The 27,018-nt window shown below is 49.9% G+C and overlaps 1 protein-coding gene and 1 long non-coding RNA gene across 6 annotated transcripts in view; one reads left to right on the top strand and one right to left on the bottom strand.

The window, feature by feature from the left end:
- Nucleotides 1-8,281: 8,281 nt before the first annotated feature.
- Nucleotides 8,282-27,018, bottom strand: part of PLXNA4 (plexin A4) — a 622,708-nt gene continuing 603,971 nt past the window's right edge. For 4 of the 5 annotated variants that reach the window (XM_059933356.1, XM_059933357.1, XM_059933358.1 and 1 more), the window contains 3 exons: nucleotides 23,934-24,146; nucleotides 17,200-17,350; nucleotides 8,282-15,072 (listed from right to left, as the gene is read on the bottom strand). In XM_059933356.1, the coding sequence (XP_059789339.1) occupies nucleotides 14,977-15,072; nucleotides 17,200-17,350; nucleotides 23,934-24,146 (460 nt within the window). In that variant the 3' untranslated portion in view covers nucleotides 8,282-14,976. Of the gene's footprint in view, nucleotides 15,073-17,199; nucleotides 17,351-19,476; nucleotides 19,574-23,933; nucleotides 24,147-27,018 lie in introns of those variants that run through there. The other variant, XM_059933360.1, reaches the window with a different exon arrangement.
- Nucleotides 18,963-20,963, top strand: LOC132371794 (uncharacterized). The gene is made up of 3 exons (XR_009504971.1): nucleotides 18,963-19,191; nucleotides 20,540-20,724; nucleotides 20,869-20,963. It is a non-coding gene; the product is annotated as an uncharacterized LOC132371794 (long non-coding RNA).

Here is a 27,018-nt window from a genome sequence, read left to right as displayed (position 1 = left end):
TTTTCTCCCATTCTGAGGGTTGTCTTTTGGTCTTGTTTATGGTTTCCTTTGCTGTGCAAAAGCTTTTAAGTTTCATTAGGTCCCATTTGTTTATTTGTGTTTATATTTCCATTTCTCTAGGAGCTGGGTCAAAAAGGATCTTGCTGTGATGTATGTCATAGAGTGTTCTGCCTATGTTTTCCTCTAAGAGTTTGATAGTGTCTGGCCTTACACTTAGGTCTTTAATCCATTTTGAGTTTATTTTTGTGTATGGTGTCAGGGAGTGTTCTAATTTCATACTTTTACATGTACCTGTCCAATTTTCCCAGCACCACTTATTGAAGAGGCTGTCTTTTCTCCACTGTATATGCTTGCCTCCTTTATCAAAGATAAGGTGACCATATGTGCGTGGGTTTATCTCTGGGCTTTCTATCCTGTTCCATTGATCTATATTTCTGTTTTTGTGCCAGTACCAAACTGTCTTGATTACTGTAGCTTTGTAATATAGTCTGAAGTCAGGGAGCCTGATTCCTCCAGCTCCATTTTTCGTTCTCAAGATTGCTTTGGCTATTTGGGGTCTTTTGTGTTTCCATACAAATTGTGAAATTTTTTGTTCTAGTTCTGTGAAAAATGCTAGTGGTAATTTGATAGGGATTGCATTGAATCTGTAGATTGCTTTGGGTAGTACAGTCATTTTCACAATGTTGATTCTTCCAATCCAAGAACATGGTATATCTCTCCATCTATTTGTATCATCTTTAATTTCTTTCATCAGTGTCCTATAATTTTCTGCATACAGGTCTTTTGTCTCCTTAGGTAGGTTTATTCCTAGATATTTTATTCTTTTTGTTGCAATGGTGAACGGGAGTGTTTTCTTAATTTCACTTTCAGATTTTTCATCATTAGTGTATAGGAATGCAAGAGATTTCTGTGCATTAATTTTGTATCCTGCTACTTTACCAAATTCACTGATTAGCTCTAGTAGTTTTCTGGTAGCATCTTTAGGATTCTCTATGTATAGTATCATGTCATCTGCAAACAGTGACAGCTTTACTTCTTCTTTTCCGATTTGGATTCCTTTTATTTCTTTGTCTTCTCTGATTGCTGTGGCTAACACTTCCAAAACTATGTTGAATAATAGTGGTGAGAGTGGGCAACCTTGTCTTGTTCCTGATCTTAGTGGAAATGGTTTCAGTTTTTCACCATTGAGAACAATGTTGGCTGTGGGTTTGTCATATATGGCCTTTATTATGTTGAAGAAAGTTCCCTCTGTGCCTACTTTCTGCAGGGCTTTTATCATAAATAGGTGTTGAATTTTGTCGAAAGCTTTCTCTGCATCTATTGAGATGATCATATGGTTTTTCTCCTTCAATTTGTTAATATGATGTATCACGTTGATTGATTTGCGTATATTGAAGAATCCTTGCATTTCTGGAATAAACCCCACTTGATCATGGTGTATAATCCTTTTAATGTGCTGTTGGATTCTGTTTGCTAGTATTTTGTTGAGGATTTTTGCATCTATGTTCATCAGTGATATCGGCCTGTAGTTTTCTTTCTTTGTGACATCTTTGTCTGGTTTTGGTATCAGGGTGATGGCGGCCTCGTAGAATGACTTTGGGAGTGTTCCTCCCTCTGCAATATTTTGGAAGAGTTTGAGAAGGATAGGTGTCAGCTCTTCTCTAAATGTTTGATAGAATTCGCCTGTGAAGCCATCTGGTCCTGGGCTTTTGTTTGTTGGAAGATTTTTAATCACAGTTTCCATTTCAGTGCTTGTGATTGGTCTGTTCATATTTTCTATTTCTTCCTGGTTCAGTCTCGGCAGGTTGTCCATTTCTAAGAATCTGTCCATTTCTTCCAGGTTGTCCATTTTATTGGCATAGAGTTGCTTGTAGTAATCTCTCATGATCGTTTGCATTTCTGCAGTGTCAGTGGTTACTTCTCCTTTTTCATTTCTAATTCTATTGATTTGAGTCTTCTCCCTTTTTCTCTTGATGAGTCTGGCTAATGGTTTATCAATTTTGTTTATCTTCTGAAAGAACCAGCTTTTAGTTTCATTGATTTTTGCTATTGTTTCCTTCATTTCTTTTTCATTTATTTCTGATCTGATCTTTATGATTTCTTTCCTTCTGCTAGCTTTGGGGTTTTTTTGTTCTTCTTTCTCTAATTGCTTCAGGTGCAAGGTTAGGTTGTTTATTCGAGATGTTTCCTGTTTCTTGAGGTAGGCTTGTATTGCTATAAACTTCCCTCTTAGCACTGCTTTTGCTGCGTCCCATAGGTTTTGGGTCGTCGTGTCTCCATTGTCATTTGTTTCTAGGTATTTTTTGATTTCCCCTTTGATTTCTTCAGTGATCACTTCGTTATTAAGTAGTGTATTGTGTAGCCTCCATGTGTTTGTATTTTTTACAGATCTTTTCCTGTAATTGATATCTAGTCTCATAGCGTTGTGGTCGGAAAAGATACTTGATACGATTTCAATTTTCTTAAATTTACCAAGGCTTGATTTGTGACCCAAGATATGATCTATCCTGGAGAATGTTCCATGAGCACTTGAGAAAAATGTGTATTCTGTTGTTTTTGGGTGGAATGTCCTATAAATATCAATTAAGTCCATCTTGTTTAATGTATCATTTAAAGCTTGTGTTTCCTTATTTATTTTCATTTTGGATGATCTGTCCATTGGTGAAAGTGGGGTGTTAAAGTCCCCTACTATGATTGTGTTACTGTTGATTTCCCCTTTTATGGCTGTTAGTATTTGCCTTGTGTATTGAGGTGCTCCTATGTTGGGTGCATAAATATTTACAATTGTTATACCTTCCTCTTGGATCGATCCCTTGATCATTATATAGTGTCCTTCTTTGTCTCTTGTAATAGTCTTTATTTTAAAGTCTACTTTGTCTGATATGAGAATTGCTACTCCAGCTTTCTTTTGATTTCCATTTGCATGGAATATCTTTTTCCATCCCCTCACTTTCAGTCTGTATGTGTCTCTAGGTCTGAAGTGGGTCTCTTGTAGACAGCATATATACAGGTCTTGTTTTTGTATCCATTCAGCCAGTCTGTGTCTTTTGGTGGGAGCAGTTAACCCATTTACATTTAAGGTAATTATCGATATGTATGTTCCTATTCCCATTTTCTTAAATGTTTTGGGTTTGTTACTGTAGGTGTTTTCCTTCTCTTGTGTTTCTTGCCTAGAGAAGTTCCTTTAGCATTTGTTGTAAAGCTGGTTTGGTGGTGCTGAACTCTCTCAGCTTTTGCTTGTCTGTAAAGGTTTTAATTTCTCCATCAAATGTGAATGAGATCCTTGCTGGGTAGAGTAACCTTGGTTGTAGGTTTTTCTCCTTCATCACTTTAAGTATATTCTGCCACTCCCTTCTGGCTTGCAGAGTTTCTGCTGAAAGATCAGCTGTTAACCTTATGGGGATTCCTTTGTGTGTTATTTGTTGTTTTTCCCTTGCTGCTTTTAATATGTTTTCTTTATATTTAATTTTTGATAGTTTGATTAATATGTGTCTTGGCGTGTTTCTCCTTGGATTTATCCTGTATGGGACTCTCTGTGCTTCCAGGACTTGATTAACTATTTCCTTTCCCATATTAGAGAATTTTTCAACTATAATCTCTTCAAATATTTTCTCAGTCCCTTTCTTTTTCTCTTCTTCTTCTGGGACCCCTATAATTCGAATGTTGGTGCATTTAATGTTGTCCCAGAGGTCTCTGAGACTGTCCTCAGTTCTTTTCGTTCTTTTTTCTTTATTCTGCTCTGCAGTAGTTATTTCCACTATTTTATCTTCCAGGTCACTTATCCATTCTTCTGCCTCAGTTATTCTGCTATTGATCCCGTCTAGAGTATTTTTAATTTCATTTATTGTGTTTTTCATCGTTGCTTGGTTCCTCTTTAGTTCTTCTTTGTCCTTGTTAAATGTTTCTTGCATTTTGTCTATTCTATTTCCAAGATTTTGGATCATCTTTACTATCATTATTCTGAATTCTTTTTCAGGTAGACTGCCTATTTCCTCTTCATTTGTTAGGTCTGGTGTGTTTTGACCCTGCTCCTTCACCTGCTGTGTTTTTTTGTCTTCTCATTTTGCTTATCTTACTGTGTTTGGGGTCTCCTTTTCACAGGCTGCAGGTTCGTAGTTCCCGTTGTTTTTGGTATCTGTCCCCAGTGGCTAAAGTTGGTTCAGTGGGTTGTGTAGGCTTCCTGGTGGAGGGGACTAGTGCCTGTGTTCTGGTGGATGAGGCTGGATCTTGTCTTTCTGGTGGGCACGTCCACGTCTGGTGGTGTGTTTTGGGGTGTCTGTGGCCTTATTATGATTTTAGGCAGCCTCTGTGCTAATGGATGGGGCTGTGTTCCTGTCTTGCTAGTTGTTTGGCATAGGGTGTCCAGGACTGTAGCTTGCTGGTCGTTGAGTGAAGCTGGGTCTTGACGTTGAGATGGAGATCTCTGAGAGATTTTCGCCGTTTGGTATTACGTGGAGCTGGGAGGTCTCTTGTGGACCAGTGTCCTGAAGTTGGCTCTCCCACCTCAGAGGCACAGCCCTGATGCCTGGCTGGAGCACCAAGAGCCTTTCATCCACATGGCTCAGAATAAAAGGTAGAAAAAATAGAAAGAAAGAAAGAAAGAGGATAAAATAAAATAAAATAAAGCTATTATAATAAAAAAGAAAAATTATTAAAAATAAATTTATTAAGAAAATTTTTTTTTTAATTTTTAAAAATAGATTTCTTAATTTTTATAATAAAAATAAGAAAAAAATTAAGAAAAAGTTTATTAAGAAAAAGAATTTTTAATTTTTTAAAATAAAAAATATGAAAAAACTTATTAAAAAATTTTTTTAATTTTTAAGAATAGAAAATAAGGGAAAAATTATTAAGAATACATTTATTAGGAAAAAAAATTTTTTTTAAGTAAAAAAAAAAAAACAAAAATCGGACGGACCTAACCCTAGGACTAATGGTGAAAGCAAAGCTATACAGACAAAATCTCACCCAGAAGCATATGCATATACACTCACAAAAAAAGGAAAAGGGGAAAAATTAATATGTCCTGCTCCCAAAGTCCACCTCCTGAATTTGGGATGATTCGTTGTCTATTCAGGTAATCCACAGATGCAGCATATATCAAGTTGATTGTGGAGATTTAATCCGCTGCTCCTGAGGCAGCTGGGAGGGATTTCCCTTTCTCCTTTTAGTTCGCACAGCTCCCGGGGTTCAGCTTTGGATCTGGACCCGCCTCTGCGTGTAGGTCGCCTGAGGGCGTCTGTTCCCCGCCCAGACAGGACGGGGTTAAAGGAGCAGCTGCTTCGGGGGCTCTGGCTCACTCAGGCCCGGGGGAGGGAGCGGTACGGAGGAGGCGGGGCGAGCCTGCGGCGTCAGAGGCCGGCGTGACGTTGCCGCAGCCTGAGGTGCGCAGTGCGTTCTCCCGGGGAAGTTGTCCCTGGATCACGGGACGCTGGCAGTGGCGGGCTGCACTGGCTCCCGGGAGGGGCGGTGTGGAGAGTGACCTGAGCTCACACACAGGCTTCTCGGTGGCGGCAGCAGCAGCCTTAGCGTCTCATGCCCGTCTCTGGGGTCCGCGCTGATAGCCGCGGCTCGCGCCTGTTTCTGGAGCTCGTTTAGGCGGCGCTCTGAATCCCCTCTCCTCGCGCACCAGGAAACAAAGAGGCAAGAAAAAGTCTCTTGCCTCTTCGGCAGCTGCAGACTTTTTCCCGGACTCCCTCCCGGCTAGCACCGAAGCCCGAGCCTCAGCTCCCAGCCCCGCCCGCCCCGGCGGGTGAGCAGACAAGCCTCTCGGGCTGGTGAGTGCTACTCAGCACCGATCCTCCGTGTGGGAGTCTCTCCGCTTTGCCCTCCGCACCCCTGTGGCTGCGCTCTCCTCCGTGGCTCCGAAGCTTCCCCCCTCTGCCACCCGCAGTCTCTGCCCGCGAAGGGGCTCCTAGTGTGTGGAAACCTTTCCTCCTTCACAGCTCCCTCCCACTGGTGCAGGTGCCGTCCGTATTCTTTTGTCTCTGTTATTTCTTTTCTCTTTTGCCCTACCCAAGTACGTGGGGATTTTCTTGCCTTTTGGGAGGTCTGACGTCTTCTGCCAGCGTTCAGTGGGTGTTCTGTAGGAGCAGTTCCACGTGTAGCTGTATTTCTACTGTATCTGTGGGAAGGAAGGTGATCTCCGCGTCTTACTCTTCCGCCATCTTGCCCAGACCCCCTCATCCATTTTTGATTTACTGTGATTTACTCTGTGCTGGATACTTGTTAAACTTGGGTAACATAAGTTCAACTGAGATATGGGCTCTACCTTCAATAATCTCACAGTCTAATGATCAAAAATATACATATTTCATAAGGTGTTAGATATTTAGTCTTTAGCAGTGATAAATAAGGAATCTGTTAAGGACTGAATTATGTCCCTCCAAAATTCATATGTTGAAGCTCTAACCCTCAATGTGACTGGATTTGGAGATAGGACCTTTAAGGAGGTAATTAAGGTTAAATGAGGTCATAAGAGTGGGACTCTAATCTGATAGGACTTGTGTCCTTATAAGAAGAGACAGCAGAGATCTTTTTCCAAACACACACAGAAGAAAGACCATGTGAGGACACAGAAGATGGCTGTTTGCAAGCCAGGAAAGGTGGTCTCACCAGAAACCAACCCTGGCACCTTGAATTTGGACTTCCAGCCTTCAGAACCATGAGAAAATAAATGTCTGTTGTTTAAGCCACACAATCTGACCTGTTATGGCAGCCCAAGCTGACTAATACAGTATCCACTCTAAATTTGTTACTGAGGCCCAGGCCCAATCCACTCTTTTGTTTGTATAATATCATTTTTATGACTATTAATAGTACTCCATGCATGTGTGACCCTTCATAATACCCCAGGTTTTTTGCACTTTAGTTACAGGAATCTGTCCTCCCCACAGTCTCCTGGATTTCATAGTGTAGTTAGACATGTCTGCAGTTTATGGATAAGGAAACAAAATCACAGAGAAATGATCTGCTCAAGGTCACAGTGACTGATTGTGATAAAATATGAGATCATATAGGTAAAGGAGTCTGAGGACAGGGCAGGAACTGGGTCATGTGTGGAATCCCAATATGAACTTTCTACCGCAGCCTGCTTCACTATTTAGGAGAAGGAAACACATCTCCTTCCTATTCATGAAGTACACTTTCTGTGTGAGTCTTAACCACCAAAACAAACAAACAAACAAACAAAAAACAACCCACAAAACCTCTGGCTGATGTCAGTCCTTTTGGTTTGTGCTAGACCTTGAGGTCACTAATTCCCAGGAGCCTCGGGTTTGGTGGTTGGGGAGGCAGCAGGAGATCAGTCTGTCTTACATCTCCCCACACTCCTCTTTCCTACCTTTCTTCCTTTCTGAATTATCCTTTTTCTGTGTGTTTCTGTCTCTCCTTTCTGATCCTGCTTCCTTTCCGATTCTCTTTTCTCTCATGGTTTTCACTTTGAATAATAAGAACGTTGGAATTTCATGGCGACATCCAGCCCAGCCTTCTCCATCTGCTGACCTGAGGCTTAGAGAGGGAAGTATCTGCTCAAGGGCAGCCAGTGGAATGAAGAGCAGAGGACAGGGTTCTCCTGGGTCCAGACGGGGGCTTGCCCTGCATCATCTGCATCACTTTCCCTTCCCCCTCCCACACCACCTCTAAGCCATGGCACGGGCCACGATGGACGTGAGCGCAAGCAGGTGAGCTGTCTTCTTCTCTTCCCCCTGCCTCTATTGCCACCCTTTCCATTGTCTTCTCCCTATCCTATTTCTACTCCAGAGACAGCACTGGGTTCAAGGTCTCCACCCTCTGTCAAAATTGGGGGAAGAGGCCCCATAAGATCATTTACACTTAGGTATAGCTTGCCAAGAAGACTTGAAGCAGGGATGGTAATCCTAGCGTTATCTCCAGAGTGTGTGACTGGAGGATTGTGTTGAGAGAGATTCAGAGGCAGATCCGACTCTGTGCCAAAGTGAGGTCCGCTAACAGCATTGACTGGGAGTAAGTTTGCTTCCCCCAGCTTTGCAGGGTTATCGCCTCCTGCGATGCCTGCTTTGTAGCTGAGGACAGAGCCTTAAGTAAAAGGATGTGTCTGATATGGCTGAGCACACACATCATGTAGCTGGAGAGAGAAAGTGCTGTTTCTCTACATCACAGAGGCCACCACCGCCTCCTTATGGCCCAGCCTCTCCCCCTCCTAGCCGGACACATAAAGAAAGACCCCAAATCCCAAGCTGCATTTTTATTATTTTTTAATAAACTTTATTCTATATTACAAATAGGTTTTTTTTTTGTTCTGAACTGCAAAATAGGAATGCCTTATATTTACATACACAGGTATACAATTAATTATAACAAAGGTACAGAAGCTTGCCTTTACCAAGTTACAACTGGGCTCCAATTTAAATAGCATAGGTTTCCTTTTTAAACACTTTTTTTTTAAATCTTTTTTTTTTTTAATCTTACTCAGATACTCTTCTTTAAAAATCAAAACCAGAAGACCCTCTTCCTCTAATAGATTTCATCCACATATCTTTGAGGCTCATTGTAACACTGTTATCTAAAGATATGTTTTGCTTTGTTCTAACAAAGGGTCGGTGTTCAAGGTGGGAGCTTTCTGGAAACAGAAGTGGGGCGGGGCTGGGAGTGGGTGACCCGAGCAGAAATGACCGCCCTACCGCCTTCAGCAGCCTGTCTCTGAGACTCAAAGGCCCCTGCCTGTTCCTTAAACCACCCATTCATCCTTTCCTGTTCCTCCTCCTCTCTCTAGTGTTTGAGACTTAACTCTGGGTCATCTGACCAGGCCAGACTCCTCTCCCCCCACCCCTCGGCTCACTGAGCCATTATCTCTTGTGGTACCCTGGAGTTGTTGGTTGCCATGGTAACTTGGCAGGACCCTGCTGAAAGAGATAGGCTGGTCTCTACAAGCTAAAGTGGGGAGGAGGGCGGCTGCCTCCAATTCTTCCCTCCCATCTCAGGGCCTGGGGTTCTTGTTCTTGGTCAGTGCAGCCAACTCATGACTAAGCCAGGACCTCTGGCCTCACGGATGCCAGGCCCAGGCCGGGAGTGATGGGGGGGAAGAGTCGTCCACCCTAAAACACGAAGTCATGGTTTCCAAATGGAAACAAGATTCTTTGAGGTAAACTAGCTTTTCTTCTTAAAGAACGGAAGGTTTAACAGGCCAAAACAAGCTGACAGGAACATCGGGGAAGGAAGAGGGAAGGAGAACACACCTGGACACATACACTTTCTTAGTTGGCCACCTGTATTGCGCTCAGTAGTCCTGTTTGGTAAAGTGGTGTCTCAGTTTTTTAAGTGTCCTTTGCGTTGCTCTTTAACCATATCCTGTTTGGAATTCTACTCTTGTAAGGGAGCCCTTCCAAAATGTGCTTGAGTTGTAAGATCAAAGATACCAACAAAAGAAGTTCTAATTCCAGATAAAGAAACTGGTGGAAGATAAGCTGCACAGACCTATTTGCCGTGAGCATCTGCCTTCTCGGGAGAGGGGTTCCTCCACAACCAGTCCCTAACAGGGTCTCCCTGCTGTTTGGGGGAAGCTGTAGGATTCAGCAACACCAGGGGCGGCCCAGAGAGAAGTGAAAGAGGGTAGAGTGGAGGGAAGGTGGGGCTCGCCTGACCAAGGTCACCGGGCCTTCCCTACCTTGGCCCAGCTCAGTCTCTGCTAGTACAAACAGAAATCTCTTTTTATTCATAGGGATTTTGTTTTGTTTTGTTTTGATTTAGGGTAGTCACCCGCCTACTCAAGGAATTTAACTGGGACTCTAATGAGTATGTATTACTTTTACAACCAAAGCATCCTTTACGTTTTATAAAAGCTGGATACTCCCCCTAATAATAAATAATTTTATTGGGGATCAAAGATTTGTAGTTTAAAAAAGCTCTCTCTTGAATGAACTTCTACTGCAGAGATTCCTTTCCGAGCGGGAGGCGGGGTCATTCAGTTTTCCAGAGGCTCCAGAGCGACAGCCTCTCCCGGGAGCTGCCTCTTCGGCGTCCCCTGTGGCTGTCCCGCAGCCTCCCGGTCTGTAAGACGACTCGTTTGCTACACCTGTGGGGTGAGGCGGCACAGGCAGCAGGGGTAGCACGGCGGGGCTGCAGCCAGCCAAGGGAAGCACCAAGAACGTTAGCAGCCGCGGAGGCTGCACCCCCTGGCACGGCCACGCCTGGGGGTGCCCTGACCCGTTTCTTTAACAACAGGGGGAGCCCCCCTGTCCTCCGGTCTCCAGTTTCTCCTCATCCCCTTGGAAGTCACAGATAAAGAGTTTTGTGTTCCCCCCGCCCCACCCCAGTATTTATTTGGACTTTACATCCACGCCTGGGCTCCCTCCTTAATCTCGAACCCTTAAAATACACAAACAAAAAGTAAACAACTACAGACCCCAAATAAACAGCCTACCTACGGTTTAAAGACAAAGGGAAGGGCTGAGGGGTGGGAGGGGGGCTTAGTGGTCTATCCTGAGAGCTGACAGGGAAAGTGAGGGGCTGAGGGAAGGTTCTTGAGGACGTGAACTAAAGCAAGAGGAAGGGCCAGGAAGGAGGTGCGATCTGCCCGGGGTGGGTCTACTGGGGGGCACAGTGGGGACTCTGGTACCTAGACGCTTTTCATTCATGGAATCGCCTCTCAGACACCCGCGCTGCGGTTCTCATTGGTGGGGCCAGTTCCTGGAAGGGCCGTGGTCCAGGGCCAAAGCTCCTCTCCCTCCACGGCTCTCTGTTTTTGATTAACGGTAATTAACCGTAGCCTTCACTGGGTTAAGTATTTGACTTCGCATCCTGTGAGGCCAAAGGAAGTGCCCCTTTGTCCTAAGAGCTGAGACAGATGTGATAAGGAGCTTTCCCTTTTAGGTGAGAGCGAGGGGTTGTTTAGGGCTCTGGAAACATCAGCAGGACTTGCCTTGTGGAATGGAGGTCATTGGGAAATCACTGCTGGGGCTCCTCTGATGGGGCTGGACCCTGGCTGGACCAGGGAGCCCCGAGTGCTCACGGGGCGAGGCAGCTTTGGAGGGCTGGATGGGGCTAGGGCGGTCCCAGGAGGCTGGACTGAGGGCGGAGCTGTCTACCGGGGGCTGAGCAGCTCCTGAACTTCATGGCTACGCGGTCGTGGGGCAGAGGCTACGCGTGCGGGAGGTGGGCAAGGGGGGAGGGGGCACTCCATTCTGCTGGGGTGGGGCACACTCAGGAGCCAGGCATGCAAAGGGGACAAGAGCACGAGGAGCTGGGGTGAGGGGAAGGGGGTGTGGTGCTGGGATAGTACATCGACACCGATCCCGGCCTGGGAGGTGAGACCTGGGCCTGCAGGGCCAAGATCAGAGACCTCGCTCCCGCCGCTGCTTGGGCACAGTCCAGGACAGTCTGCCTCAAATGTTGGGATTTGTTTAAAGTGATTTCTCTCTTTCTAGCATCTCTGGCCTCACTCACTGGCCCACAGGCTCACGAGAGGGAGGCGCTAGGGCTCTGGGTGTGCACATCACAGTTGGCCTATGGGATGCTCAGGTTATCCTGGGTCCCTGACTTCCAAACCACCTTGAAAGCAGAAGGCAAGAAAAAAAGGTTTTCCTGAGGAAGTAACCGACACGATAGCCGACTTCACTTAAAGGTACTATTTGCAGTTAACCAAGAAGTGTCAGGGTCTCTCCTTCCAAGGAAGGACAGAGAATGGCAAAGCCCAGACCTGGGGGAGACTTGTGCTCCCGGGAGAGATGACCAGCCTGCAGTTAACTTTCCCAGACTCTCTCTCCCATTCTTTTAGATTCAGGACCTCGTAAAGTTCTACCTCCCCCTCGCCACTCCCGGCGCCATCCCATCTCACTTCAACATTCAGACTCCTTACCTCACCCAGGTCAGTTATTTCGGCTGTGTGATCTCCTGGTACCATTTTGGACCCTGGTGATTTCAAGGGGTTGAAAGAGTGAAAGAGATGGGATGAAAGGGAGGTGAGGAGACATGGCCTTTTCTCCCCTGCTCTCTGCCCACAACTCAAGGAGTCAGATAAAGGTCCCACCTTAAACAGAACTGTGACCCTGAACATTAACTGTGACACGGGGCAGGGCCTTGAGGAGACTTCCCTTCCACAGGACCCAGTCTGCCCAAGTCCCTTCTCTGGCACATACTGGTCAGCGTGGGGTCTCTGGCCTGCCAGGAGGAGGTTGGGCATTCCAAGGGGAGGTGTGGAAAGAAGATCTGGGGGAAAGAGAGGCTTTTTGACAATGCTGCCTTGTCTTTACTTTGAAACGTATCACACGTGCGCCAAGAATCCAAACGAAAGAAATGGAAAACAGACAGCAAAAGGAAAGAGGGCTCTTACGGGGAAGATGGGTTGTGACGCTGCAAAATTCTATCCTATTTCTCCATCCCCCCAGCAGGCCACAGAGACTTTGGGCAAACAAAGCGCCAGAAACAACCCACCCCGCCAATTAAAATAAAACCTCCAGGAGAAATGAGGAGGGCGTGGAAACTTGTCCATCCTCCTCCCCTCTTTCTTCCTGACATTTCTCTGAGGTGACTGAAGTTTCTCTTACAACAAAAACATGGGGAAAAAAATTTGTACCGACAACGAAACAATAATAATAATAATCCGGTAAAAAAAGAAAAGCTTCAGCAGAACCATGATAACAGTCTTTTTTCTACTTGTTCATTTTTTTTTTCTCTTAACTGTGCAAAACTTAAAAAATAAATCAAAACACACTCATACACACATACTTACACTCACAGCTTCCATTCAGCACATCTGTGTTAACTATGTTTGTGTCTTTCTTCTCCCCAACCCCTGCACATGTGCGAAAATACGTCGGCGGCCCAGGGGCCTCCTCAGCCCTCCTGCCGCATGCTTTCCTCCCTGGCCTGCCAGGGCTTGTGGCTTCTGGGGAGGAAATCAAATGGTCAACGGCAGAAATTCCGTGCTTCTTCACGTGGCAGGCACTTCATTTGCCAAAACCTTTGGTTATGTGTTTCCCCCTTGACAGACACTCATATTTTCTCATTCTCCTCTTCCCGTTGGTTAGGTTACTTGTATTTTGCCCATCGTTTGTCCTGCTCGACGCCACATCACGCCCTGCTCTGCGTCACCACCGCCCGGCCTCCAGTCCTGTCCAGGATCCCCTTGGCCAGTGACCACCCTGATTTCCTACGGAGGGGTGACCTCACCCCTCTGCACTCAGCACAGAAAACACGTGTTGAAATGTCCCGAAGTTGCAGAATGAATGGCGAGCAAGGGCAGAGAAGGGAGATGCTTCAGATCCCCCTGATAGGACAAGAAAGCTTTCTGAGCTCTCTGCCTACTCCTGGAGCAGACAGACACACACACACACACACACACACGCATGTGCACATGAGATCACACACACGCACTCATATCCAAAGGGGCTAGCATTCTTTAAGCGCAGGGTGCTCCACAGATGTTGCTGGCAATGGTGTGGTTCCTTCCTCTTTCCACGTGGGGCCCCTGCGGAGTGGATGGCAGGGGAGGATGTCTGATGCTCGGGGAGTGAAGGCGGGACTGTGGAACCTTGTCCCCAACCCCACCTGAGATGATGCCGCTGCTTGCCTCCCAGAGTGGTGTACAACTCCACACCGGGGCTGCCAGGCGAGTCTATGGCGGAGACTGGACCACAGACGGAGGTGGTGTCTAAGGTCCCTTCAAGGTTATAGGTTTCCACGATCTTCCGTCAGACCGTCTCTCACTACAGCGCCTGCTCACCTAGGACACATGTCTGAGCACACATTAGTCTGGCTGGCTAAAATGATGTATCCGTGGATGGAAGGACAGATGGAGGAACAGATGCCAGAGCAAGGTCAGTTGTATGTCCCTCCTCCCATTTCCGGCCAGGTCCTTCCTCTTGATTCTTCGGTCCTTCCCAAACACGACAAACTCGGGACTGAGTTGGGCTGGCATTTTGGCTTGTCTCTGCGAGGCTGTCCTTGAGTATGTTTCTTTCCATGATGACTGCTGAAGAGCTCAGGGAGGAGAGTGACTAAAGAGACAGCTGAGATGTTGATGAAATAATTCCCAAGGAGGTCTGAACAGTCCAGAGACAAAGTCATCTGCATCTGCAACGGCACCAGATTCTGCAGGGAGCTAGGGGCGAGGCTGTCTGCCCCAACTTTCTAGAGTTCTCAGGAAGGATGGTGGGCATGGGAGCCACGGAGACAGCTGGAGGTAGAATCTCCCAGATGCACTCGGCATTTTACCTTGACCCCTGATGAGCGATGACCAAGAAGGATGGAGGTGTGTCCTCTAGACGGCACTCGGGGATCTGCAAGGGATCAGACCCATGACTACGGTCGTGATTCGTTAGCATGTGGAGGCAAATGGAAAACAACCAATTCTGCTTCCAGGGTAGATGCAGCTCTCTTCTTTTCTCCCTCTACGTGTTACCTTTCTGCCGCTATGAGCCAGATTGGGAGGTTGGGAGGATCTCCACAATGGGCTGTAACTGCTATTGTCACAGTTGCAGAGGGACCACGCCACTGACAGACCCCCTGGAGATGGAAACCTGGGCCAGGAGACATCTTCCCAGTGAAGACAATACAGAGCTCACTGCCTCGTCCGCAGGCCGACGTTCGGCTGGATGCGGAGCTGTCAAAACGTGGAAGGTGAAGTAGCGGTACAGAAGCGTCCTCATCCGTGGCTCCTCATCCACAGTCGGGCCCTGCAGCTGATGCATGGGGTCAGCGGGGAAAGGGGGCCCCCTCTGATGTCTTCTGCTCAGGTCCCTCACGGGGGGCGGGCCATCCTGGACTGACTGAGGGTCGGTGGCTTGGCTCAATCATGTTGGTAGAGCAACTGAAAGAAAGGGGATCCAGGAAGGAGAGAGAGACAGAAACAGGCAGAGAGAGGGGGGGGGGGGGTAGACAGCGCTGCTCAGGGGATGCTGCTGACGCCAGTCGGAACTTGCACTTGGTAAAGATGATAATCTAGACTGAGGCACGGCTTGGTGTGTCCCTCCCTCCAGGGGGTGCCTGGAAGGACGGTTCTCAGCTGTCTAAGCTCATGAGGGTTATGACTTGTTCTAGTTTGTAGGCCAGTTTCTGCTTCCCACACTGGTCATCGTGGTCCAGAGGTCCAAGGATCTGTTGAAGAGCCAAGAACGGGGTGGTCACCAGTTTGCGTGCATGTGTCTGTGTTCTTAGGATACACACAGACAGGGGACGTGGTCAGAGGGTTTGGGAGGATGTGTGCAGGTGAAGCGGCCCACACGAGGTGGCTGGGGAGGCAGTCAGCCTGGGTGACGGGGGTGGGGAGGTGTGGGGTGGCGCTCGGGCATAGGGAACAAACGTGTGGGCACCCAGGTGTCAGTGGGCGCAGGATACCAGCATGTCTGAATACATGTGTCCATTTCATTGCCCACGGAAGACAGCTGAGAGTGGGCAGAAGACGCCTGTGCCAGGCTGCTGCCGTTACCTACAGGTTAGACAGCAAACAGGTCCACGCCCAGCGGGAAGCATGGTGCTCAGTGTCTCGGGGCGACTATGATTTCACGATATCAAGACATTCCACCCCCCCTCGTGAAAAAGGAACGTCTTCCTCATCCGCAACCCAAGGCCTGAAATTCCACATTTAGAAAGTTATTTGGCTCCCCTTTGCCTATTAAGAAACCAGTACCCCTCGAAGAGTTATGTCTTAAGCTTTACTGGTCATTGACACCTAACGGACAATGTCTGCACAGCCTTTGCTGCGATTACATGGGTGGCAGAGGACAATGACATCAACTGTGGACACATGAAGGAATATGTATTAGAGTCTGGCTCAGACTCAGGAGCTGTAGGACTGAACAGTGGCTCCACCGGTTTCTGGCCGGGTGATGTGGGGCAAAACATGTGACCTCTCTGAGCCCTCATTTCCTCATCTGTACAACGAGATGGGACGTGTGACTCCCTCTCGGCTGCTCCAGGAGAGGGGATCGAGTCACCTAACATGTGAGCGCCCACCACACAGTGCTGGCTTCAGCAGGGGCACGTGACAGCAGGGGTGCTCTCTACGGGTCCTGGGGTCTGAGGGAGCAGGGAGGGGAGGGGCAGGAGGGAAGAGGAGGCTGAAGGCTTGAGGGGAGGGTCCCAGAGCTTTGGACTTCCTGGCCCAGTTAATATATTTTTAATTGGGGAGACCAAGCGAGTTGCCAACTTCTTAGCTGGCCAAGAACCACCAGTGACTGGCCCCAACATTTCATAAAGATGGGACATTTTAATACTAACCGTAGACGAGTGAACTTGCAGACTAAGGGAGAGTCCTTTCCAAGATGAGACAGTGGCACTCATATATTGGCCTCACTCTACATCGTCCTCACTCACTGTCTGCGGCCACAGACAGGTGGAAACTGCCCTAGACTAGCACTGGCCCATAGGCTGGCTTTGGGGTCCCTCCCCTAAAGGACCCACCACTGACTTTCCCTGCACTTGAGGTTCACAGCCTTATGCTGCTCATGGCCTGTGCACACCAGGCCCTGGGCCCTGCTGGGGCTCCTTCCTTAATCCAGAGTTCCTAGACCCTCCCTCGGGAAGGAGGCTGGGAGGAAGTATAGAGAAGCCGGGGCCCTGGCTTCGGCTCCTGTTACTGCCTTCCACACAAGGCAGCTGTGCTGCTGCTCAGACGTGGGGAGCCTGGATTCTGAACCTACCTGGTCTACACCGGTAGGACCACGAAACCACAGGCACCTCTGTGCTGGCCAGAAAGAAGGCAGTGTCTGCAGGGGCAGTGACGCCGGGTGAAGTTTCCTAGCTAGGGAACGCAGCAACTAAAAATAGACTCCATTCTGCTCTGGTCTGTATCTGTTCTGTTCTGATTCTCTCCTACACTATCATCTTGTTTATTCTATTCTATTCTATTCTTTTCCTTATGACCTGCCCATGGAAGTGGGGAACTGCTTGCTTAAAGAGAATTAGATCAGAGAGAGAAAGGGAAAAAATAAAGGAGCAGGAATAGCAGGGAAGAAAAAATAAAGAGAAAAAACCAAAAGAGATACTTGATCTATATATCTGAAAAGAACAGGGATTAATGTAGAACTGATAGACTGGTATGTTTCTAGCATCCCTGTCTTTAGAGCACAGCTCCCAAGTCCTGGGTGGTAGAGTTACCCCAGCAGACGTGGGGGAGGGGTGTGTCTGGGGTGGTGCTCTTGGGCGCAGAGGCTGCTCCGGGCAGGGATTTCTGGGTCCCTGCCCCAGTCCTTCCCAGCGGGCCCCGAGCAGGGCAGGGCTCACCTCCTCGCTGTACTTGCCCACGTAGGAGAAGATCTCGGAGAGCGCGCTCATGGTGTTGAACTCATTCATGTGCATCCGGGACTGCTCAGCCAGGTACGCATTCATGTCCTGGTCACTGATGGCCGGCATCTTCCCGATGTCTGAGTAATACCTGCCAAGGCATGGGAGTGAGGAACCGTGCGTGCGGGGCAGAGGAGAGATGGAAACTCCCAGCGCTGGGTCTGGGGCCAGCGGATTCGGAGGGTGACGCAGACACCATCAGAGGGGGGACAGGGTGGGGACAGGAGGAAGGAGTGACTATCGCCTGCACTGGCTTTGCTCCCGGCTCCCGGAAGGGTGGTCCAGTCTGCCTTGTGTGTCCTTCTAACTCCCCCTACCACAGACGCAAGACATCCCCTCCATGGGGCCTGAAGGCTCTTCTAGACAGTTGCCCTGCCCTGATGTCCTCCCCTCTCTGAGGTTAGCCGGGAGAAGGGTGGGGCTGGGGGCCGCTTGCGGGGAGAGGCCGGCAGAAGGCAATCAGTCACTGTCACTTGCAGCTGTGCACTCCTGTCAACTGGTTAATTAGATGCCAACACTTAACATTTTTAATTTCTGCAGTTTGACATTTTATGCAGCAACCCCCAACTCTCCCACCAGAGGGGAGTTGTGTCATTTCCTAATGAGGAACCGAAGGGCCCTGGTGCCCCCCAAGACAGGTGCTTTGGGCTGTGGGCTACGTGAAAGGGACCAGGCACCTGAAAAGGCGGGGGAGCATCAGGGCTGTGGGGCAGCACGCCCAGGGGTCCTTGTGGTGTCCCAGCTCAGCCCCCGCTGAATGCCCGCGGCTTCAGTGCTGGGGAGAGTGAGCCTGAGAGCTTAGAACAGAGGAGGGTGGCGGGGACTAGGGGGAGGCAAGTGAGGCAGCAGGGGAACAAAGTGTTCAGAGAGTCACTCTCACCTGGGAAAGTGCAGGTGACAATGACAGGCCTTGGGTTCCCAGAACTCAAGGCTTGATCAGGTAAGTGGAGGGAATATTCTCAGAGGCTCTGGTTTATTCTCACCCTGGACCTCAGCCCTGCATCTCTCCCTCTGCATCCCTTACCATGCTGACCATGAACCTCTCAGTCCTGTGCCCACCTTCACCTCTGCCCCTAGGTGCCCAGGAGTTGGGTGACAGACTATCAGAGGTGACACTCGTGTGCTACTCCAGCATCATGCTCAAGGGCCTGTGTGACCGACAGGTCAGTCTGCGCCAGGGCATCCCCAGGCCGGCAAGGATTGGCAAGGGGTGGGCTAGCCGCCCTACTTGAGCCACAGCCCTGCACGGGGGCCGTCCTGCCTCCGGCTCATTTGGACTTCCTTTCTTCGCAACCTTATTTCAGTGTGGGGTCCTCTCTTCTCTCGCCCTCCCTCGTCTCCAGAGCCCTTGCGCCCCTCAGCTCCTTGTCCTGTTTCATTTTGGTTCCTCTGTTCCATCCCAGAAGAGCCCACTCTCTTCCAAGCCTGAATCCCACCCCAAAACATCTTTAGGGTCCCCAGGGTTCCAGGTAATGACATCCCAGGTACTAAAGTTCCAGCGAGAGACTCGATTCATTGCCTCTATTTCTGGAAGGCAATAAATGCAATGTTCCCTTTGATAGCAGAGAACCAGGGCGTCAGTGGTGGCCCCAACCTCGCCACTCCCAAGGAGATTTGTGCCATCGTCCCCTCGCGACTCCATGCCTAGTGAGCAAATACATTTGTCCGGTACTGGGTCACGTCCACAGGTCGTATGGGGGGAGGAAAGAGGAACAAACGACCCTCTCACTTGTGTCTCGCGGCCAGCAGCCAGACGCAGCCCTAGCAACATGGCTGGGTCCAGAGTTTCCTCCAGACAGGTACACCCTGTCACCACGGACAGTCAGGCCTACTGACCGCGAGGAAAAGCCCAGGCTCCCCATGATGGGACGTGATCGTCATCAGAAGCAAAGACTCCTGCCGTTCCCGTTACCTGCTCGTGAAACCTTACAGGTAGGTGGACGGCTCTGTCAGGCTTTCTGCAAATAGCATGAGGCCTCCTACTGCGACCGTTACGGTTGTGAGGGGCCTCAGAGCCCAGGTTTGGGACCACTGTCTTCATGGGAAACAGCAGTCGCCCGGCACTCTGTCCCTTCGCAATGGCCTGCCTTTACCGCACTAAAAGCCCAGTCCTTTGCTCCAAAGAGGACATACAGAAAATGAGTCTGTGTGAGAAAGAGAGAGTGTGAGGGGGGTGTTGAGAGTGGAGTGTGGGAGGGCAGGGGTCTAACTCCTCACCTGCAGTCACGGGGCAGCCGGCCTGGACGTGCTCTGCGTGATTCCCGCTCACAGTGAGGTCAGGTCTGCACGGGGCAACCCGCCCCTCCTCTGCTGCCTGTGTGCAGAGGGCGCTGGATGGGACCAGTGCACGTCGGTGCCACACACAAGCCTACGAGTGGATCGACCACGCGTCCTCACCTTCAGCAAGTTCTAAATGGCTGAGCTGAGTGGCTTTGGGCAGTTTGATGTCCTAGAGGAGTGTGGGGCTTGAGGTCTGCTGACAGTCGGCCCATCCTCACCCCAAGCCCTGCCTGGAGCCAAGTGGGCCCATCGGCCCTGCAGGTCTCTGCTGCCCTCGCCTCGACCTCTCCCTGCTCCTCTCCAGGGCTCTGCCCAACCCCAGTCCCTGGCCAGCACCCCCTGAGCCTGACAGTGGCCCTGCTCTGGCATCTCTGCACCGTGTGCGCAACTGCTTTCTCTCGAGCGCCTGCTGCGCTGGGGCTCTGCGCTGGGCTCTGCCACTGAGCAGCCTTATGGATTGTGAAGAATGCAATTAACGTCCCATTAATGAACTTCACACAAGTGTTCTTAGCAGCTAGCTGTGCAGTGAGGAAGGGAAAGGTCAGCCTGGGCTCCTGTGCTTGAACTTGCTCCCATGGGATGTCCTCCTGCAGGCGAGTCCTTCTCCAGAAGGGAACCAGGTGGGATGCCAGCCCCATTGTGGTCCTGATACTGGTCCTCAGGAGCTGCTACAAAGGGCAGGGCCCCAGAGAGCTGGATTCTCTGCTGTTGACCTGTCTGCAGTGTTTTACATTCATGTGCTTCTGTGAGATGCACCCAGTGTGTGATGGTGGGTGCCCCATCTTTGCCTTTAGGATGGCCCCAGTGATTGAGAAGGTGGTCTCCAATGCCCTGGACCCTTAGAGAAGAACAAAGTATCCTCATCCCTTCAAACACCTCACGGATTAAGGTGCAGACGTGAAAGACGTTTAGAGCCCAACGCTCTGATGTATAGATACTTAACTTCTCAAGCTCCTGCATAAAAGTCTTTTCCTCTGTGTTCATTCACTGACCTCCCCAGGCCCAGCAGAATCAGGACGTTGCTCCCTGAGCCGCCACTGGTACAGCTCATGGGGCTTGCTGAGGGCCGGTCTGTGTGTCTTCCTTGACCATGAGGACCACAAGGGAAGGATCAAGTCTAATCCACCCCGAGCATCCAGTGCACCCACAATGGACACCATAAATGTTTGACCCATGGATGAATGAGTAAGTTAATGAGATGTCCATACTTCACCTCCAGTATGAGCTCCCAGGGTGAACTGTCACAAGTTTTATATTTTGAATGGATGGCTTCTTTAGGAGGCATTTAAAAATATTTAAAATTCTTAGCCTTTTTCATGTGTGACACAGGTGAGAGATGGCATCCCAGCGAGCGGCATGCCCCGGTCCAATTCCCAGGGGCCCAACGGTGGCTCCATTCCATTCACTCCTATGTGGAAAACCTGTGCCTGCAGGTGAGGGAGGCTACCGTTGCCGCGGGGTTAATTCCAATTTAAAATGAGAGGCAATCCCTCTAACCTGAAACTGTTACTGCTGTTGACAGTGAAATAGAAATTACTGCTGATCATGACACACCAGTTTGGAGACAACACTGCTGAGTTCTGCTGAGATGAGGGTAGCAGTTGGTTGCTACTGGGGAACCAAGAGATTCTTCTCCCTTTCACTAGACGTGGCCGTAAGCAAAACCCCTAATACTTGGAATGGAGGCAGCAAAGACTGGGAGTCTGCAGCGAGGCCACCAGCCACAAGCACTGCGAGGTATTTGGCGGCAGGAATGGGGCGGAGGATGGATGAGGGGACAAGCAGAAGGACGGGAGGGTGAGTGGGAGAATGGGGGGGGGATGTGGGGGGATGGGTAGATGAAGAACTTCCAGGAGGTAAAGCCTGCTTAGGTATGATTGATAGAGCGACTTGGGCTGCTCAGCCAACAGAGTTCGTGAGGACTCCTGAAGCCGTATGCCTCCCACCCCCCTGTAGGGAGGGCCACCAGAATAAGCCCCGTTTCTCAGCTGTGAGGCCAGCGGGCCCTCCCCACATGTGTGCAGGGCACGCTCTACAGCACTGAGGCAGAGCGCCTGGGCCCTGTGCACGCTGTCTGCACGCTCACAGCAACTCAACATCGAAGTCACAAGTGGGCCAGCCCTGGCCACAGGAAAAGGGCCTTCTACCATCCTTCTTCTGAACCGGAGGCTGCCAGTGCCCTCGGCAGGCCAAGGCGGGCGATCAGGCTGGCTGTGGGTCCTGAGCAAGCTCTGTGCTGCTGGACTTCATTTCCCAGCAGCCAGACCAGCTCAGAGGCCAGCCTCCTCGGGAAGGGAGACGGGAACTGATCCACTCATCACCGAGGGAAGAAGCACTCTAGGCTTGATCTCCAGACCTATCTGTGCTATTTCCCAACCCCTCTGTCTTTGTACCCTCATCCCAGAAGGGAAGGAGAAATGATTTGGGACCCCAAGCAAGTGAGAGATGACTTTCCTGAGAGTGCCTTTGGTTATTAAGAAACGGGCGGGATAAGAAACGGAGACCATCAAGGCACTCCTAAAAATAACCAAATGGACTGGGGTTACTGGTGACCTATAGCAGCTGCGTGGCACAAATCTCATTCAGCACCAGGTGAAAGGGAGACCATTAGCCCGGCACGTGCATCATTCTCACCTCCGGCTAACCGGGCCATTCTGGGGAAGTATCCTCTACACAGATGTTTCATAAATACTCCCAGCCCTTCACATCCCTGCTTTCTCCCTCCCTGCCCGAGGTCCCACTGCAGTGACATTGCACCAGGACAGGTGCCCAGCTGCTGCCTCTTTCTTCTCTCTTTTTGCTGAAGAGCCAGCTGACCACACAGGAGACCTTGCTCCTCCTGGCAGCTCTGTTGTCAGAAGAATGAGCCACTGTCGACGCAGGGGGAGGTAAGAGCCTCTTTGGTGACTCAGACATAATCAGATATGAGGACAAAAGAGTGAGCTGTCTCTCTGACAGCCAAGGCTGGAAGCCCACCACATGCAGCAGCAGGAAGCAGTGGGGGAGAAATCAAAGAACAGAGGGAGAGGGAAAACAAAATGCAATTCTTCCCGCAGAACTATGTTACCGGGGTGGCCAGGATCCCACCCCGCTCTCGGTTATTCCCTCTGTAAAAGGGAAGGCAATTTTCAACTATAAAGGTAGAGACCGTCTCTCTGCCATGGGTGAAACAATATTGTTCATTTTGTCTCAGTCACTGAGTCAAGAACAATTTCTGGTCTCTGACTCTTCAAAAAAGCACCAAATCTGAGTTTCCATCCAGGTTTCCTATCTTTAAGCTACTTAGAAAAAAGAGAGAGGGACTCTAAAATCAAGGCCGCCATGTGGAGGTGTGCAGGTTGCTCACTGCACAAAGGTGCTCGGTTGAGAGGGTGAGCTAGGACTGACAGCTAGCCTGTCACTCAACAAACCATGCAGCCTGGCATGGGGCCACATCGTCTGGTAGGAAGGGGCACCTGCCTTAATTCACACAGACACCATATGGGTTGGCAAAAGCCTTGTCTAAAAGTATCATAAATTGTAGAAAAGAGATTTGGGAGTCAGCTGAATTTGGGGATCTACTTTTCTCTTGGCCACTTAAGTCATCTTGGACTGATTACTCAACCATTCTGTACGTATAGTTCTTCACCTTCATGGACACAAAATGAGGTTATAAACCCTGTCCTCTTATATTCCGGAGCTACTGTGATGAATAAATAAATAGACTTTCAGCTGGTTGTTTAGCTCAGGTGCTTGGCATATGGAGCTGATACAGCCCAGACAAACCATGAATGTTCTTTAACCGTGAGTTAGTTTTGTGCCAAGAGGAACCCAGCTCCACAGCGTACAGGTGGCCCTCCCATCACAGGCGCACGGCTGAGACGGGGATTAGATTAGGGCCACTATGGCTGGGAAGGCACCGTAAGGGCCCGGGCATCAAGAGTTCATCGTGTTGAGAGTCAGGGGTCTGGGACTGTGCGAAGCTGTTCAGTGTGACAAGGACGTCCCCACAGGACACTGGAAGAACTGCCGGATGGACAGGGGCAGGTGGGGACGGGCCTCCAGCCTGTCTGCGGCAGGATGTTATTCGGTCCCTTGGAGCCTGTCTTTTTTTTCCGTCTCTTAGCGGGCATCAGAGCAGGGCACTCTGTCTCCTTCCTGGGCCTAGAAAGAGCTGGCCCCTCCATGCAGGGGAGCAGAGCGCAGTGGCAACTTCTAGCCATGTCCCATTCTTGTTTCAGCTGACAATACTGGGCCCCTGGGCTGCGGTGTCACCCCTGCAGGCTGGGGCTTCGTGCAGGACGGGTCTGCAAGCCCTGCCCATTGCGGAGGGGAAGGAAGCGGGTCCCACATCCACCGAGGAAGTTGCCTGCTGCGGCCCGGGGCCTGCCTGGGCTCCCCGGCCCAGCACTCACCTCTCCACCCAGTTCTTGTAGCTGGGGATGTCCTTGGCGTAGAGCAGCTTGTTGGAGGGGGAGTCCTTGCCCAGCCGGTGCTCCGACGTGGAGCAGGAGTCCATGAAGGTCTGGGCCACCACAGAGAGGCAGGCGTCAGTGATGCTGTTCTTGTGGATGTCAAACACAAACTGGGGGTTCTTGATCATGTTGACCCAAAACCTCAGGGGCAGGCTGTGTGGAGGGAAGAGGCAGATGGTCAAGGGAGCTGGGGGGCAGGGGGGCACTGTGCCTTGACCCAGAGAGTTCCCTGGAGAAAGAGAAAAGGCTGGGAAGCAAGGGTTCTGAGGGGCCTTCTCTATGTCATCAGTTTACTTTCCGGGGACGTGGAGATCAGCGAGGTTGAACAATCTGTTCAGAGATACAGCGTTGATGGGCACTGGAGGGCTCGATGCCCAGCCTGGACCACAGGACTCACCATCTGCCCTGAGAACACAAGGCTTTGGGGTCCGAGACAGCCATGACCGGTACTAGAAAATGGAATTTCTGACTCTCTATTCCACTGTCTGCCCCCTATGCCACAGATACAAGGCATGTCTGGTTGGCAAACCTTAAATAGCCTGGAACCTGGGCTTTGTATCTTATTCTCTGCCCTCTACTGTATGACTGGAAGAAGCCATGCCCTTCCTGCCTGGTCGTATGGGCTTATTCCTACGTGGTGAGGGCCCTGGCACTGAACAGTTCAAGTGGAGCTAACTGATTCCCATCCCTAAGCTGGCATGCTGAACAAACCCCACTCCCGGCCTCTCACCTGCCCCGTTGTGTTCCCTCCTTCCCCTCCCTTTCTTCCAGTTAGCACCTGCTGTATACCAGGAGCTATGCCAGCAACTGGGGGTCCAGTGTGAATAAAACCCATCCCCTGTCCTCCAGAAGTCTGCATACTGCTGGGCTCATGGGGACGTCAGACGTGCAATTAAGAACTTTGGGTGCTGGACCTGAAGGATGGGTGGGGCCCAGTGTGGGAGCCAGGGAGGTGTGAGCAAGTCTACCCAGAGGGGCATGTCTGGAAAGTCTTCACAGAGAGGATGACACTTAATGGTCTCAGTTTTAAAGATGCAGAGGTGTTCCTTAGCTGGATGAAAGCTGAAGGAAGAGGAGAGGAAGGTACTGCCAAAGGGGAGCGAGCCAAACAAAGAGGAGATGAAACTTGCAGCGCGGTCTGCTAACTGAGCCACCTATCAGTTGCTAGAAAGGGTCCCGAGGCATCGGGCAAAACCTGCCCACCTGCCCCTTTTGACTGTACTCTGCTGGCTCTCAGATTCTGCGGCTTCCATCCAGCCTGTGGAGACGCAGGTCAGGAAATGGGGTGGCACCCAGCAAGGGATCACTTATTTCCCTCCCTCTGCCTCCACCTCCTCACCTCCTGCTACGTGCCCTGATGCTTTATTGTTGTTTGGTTGCTGTTCTCAAGGTTGGTAATAATAGTTACAATGTTTGCCTGTGTTTGGCTTGCCTCTTACAACTTAAACTCTTTTGAGTTACATTATTTCAATCCAGCAAGAACAAGATTTCTGTATTTGTTGTATCTTCCAGCGGCCAGCACGTACATACAACAAATGCTAAAATACAGTAAGGCCTCATATTCAAGACTGCCAATCAGTCAACAAGTATTTATTAAGTTCCCACAAAGTGTGCCGTGCAGGCAGCACCGAGGTCTGACAATGGTAAGTGGCACTTGTTTGATCCTGGGAAATCCAGAAGAGGAAATAAAGGGACGGAACCGAAAGTTCTGACACTCAGGGGAAAGTCAGGGTCACTGCAACTGCCCAGGGGAGACCATGAGAGCTGGGCTGAGAGCCCCGGATGAGGGAACTCCTGGCTGCCCAGCTGATGTAGACCAGTCTCCGGTCTCCATCTTCCCGCTTCCGGAAGCCCCACCTGGAAAGGGACTCTGGGAGCCCATATTTGCTGCACGGTTGTTTCTCCCCAACATTGCCCTTCCTTCAGCCAGTTGTGCTGACAGGCAAATCAAACAGGGAAACCACAGCAGCTCCTGCCTAATGAAATATTAGCATATTATTAACATTAGTGGTGGCGCTAATCTCTGGTTGATTGCAGCCACTCAGGCTAAATGAGCAGGAGGTTTATTGAAAAGAGAAAAGGCAGGGGAATGTGGAGGAAGGGAGTAGCGGAGAGGGTGAGTTAACAACTTAGGCTAGGAATAAAGAAACAATCTCTTTTCAATCAGGGACAATTAACTCTAAGTCAGTATGCAGACTTCATAATTCCTGGACTAACTTCGTCTTGCCTATGTGGCTATGATCAGGGTCGGGGGAGTGTATCCTCTGGTGAGAGGACCTGAGAGCTGGTACCACTGTCTACTGCCTGGGCTTTCCTTCGCTGACACTGGAGCTCATTACGATAACACCTGGCACTTGGAAGAGCTGGCAGGAAGGAAGGTTCTGCCCTCCCTCCAAGGACTTTATGGCATCTCATCGTTGGAGGTGCCCTTACCTTACCCCAGCGGGAGGTATGAGCTGAAAACAAATGGTTTAGATACCATTCCAGGGGGATGTACTTGTAAAGGGCTACAAGAGCAAGGGGGGATGTTTTGGAAATACCAGCTCTCCCAGCATCTGGATAAGGTCTGGGCAGGGCATTCCTTGAATTCTGAAGGCTGCAGGCATTCAGCTGGGGTGGTTAAGTAGGAAGACTTGGTGGCAGAGAGAAGCAGACTGGGTAGATCAGGGGCGTGCCCTTGGAACAGCTCTGCAGAGTCATGCTAAAAACATGGGCAGAATGCAATACAGTCTTACCTAGAGGCAGGCACGGGGAGGGACAAGACCTGCAGGCCTTTCAGAGGAAAGAGCAGCCTTCACCCAGGGTACTGTACTAGATGGGGAATCCAGAGTCGAAGAGTCTTATTTCAGAAAGATTGCAAGAACTCCACGATGCAAGATCTTCTCTCACCCAGAACTACTGTGGGAGCAAACCCTGCTCTTCAGTTCTATGGCCCAAAGCTCTGTACCTGACTGACTTCCCAATTTTAGTAGCGATGCACTATGCTTCAGGTGAACGAGAGGAGAAGCCAGAGCATCCTACATTA

This window comes from Balaenoptera ricei, chromosome 9 (genome assembly GCF_028023285.1).
Source record: "Balaenoptera ricei isolate mBalRic1 chromosome 9, mBalRic1.hap2, whole genome shotgun sequence".
NCBI classification, from domain to species: Eukaryota; Metazoa; Chordata; class Mammalia; order Artiodactyla; family Balaenopteridae; genus Balaenoptera; species Balaenoptera ricei.
Note: the sequence above shows the minus strand (reverse complement) of the source record. Positions and strands in the feature narration are given on the sequence as shown.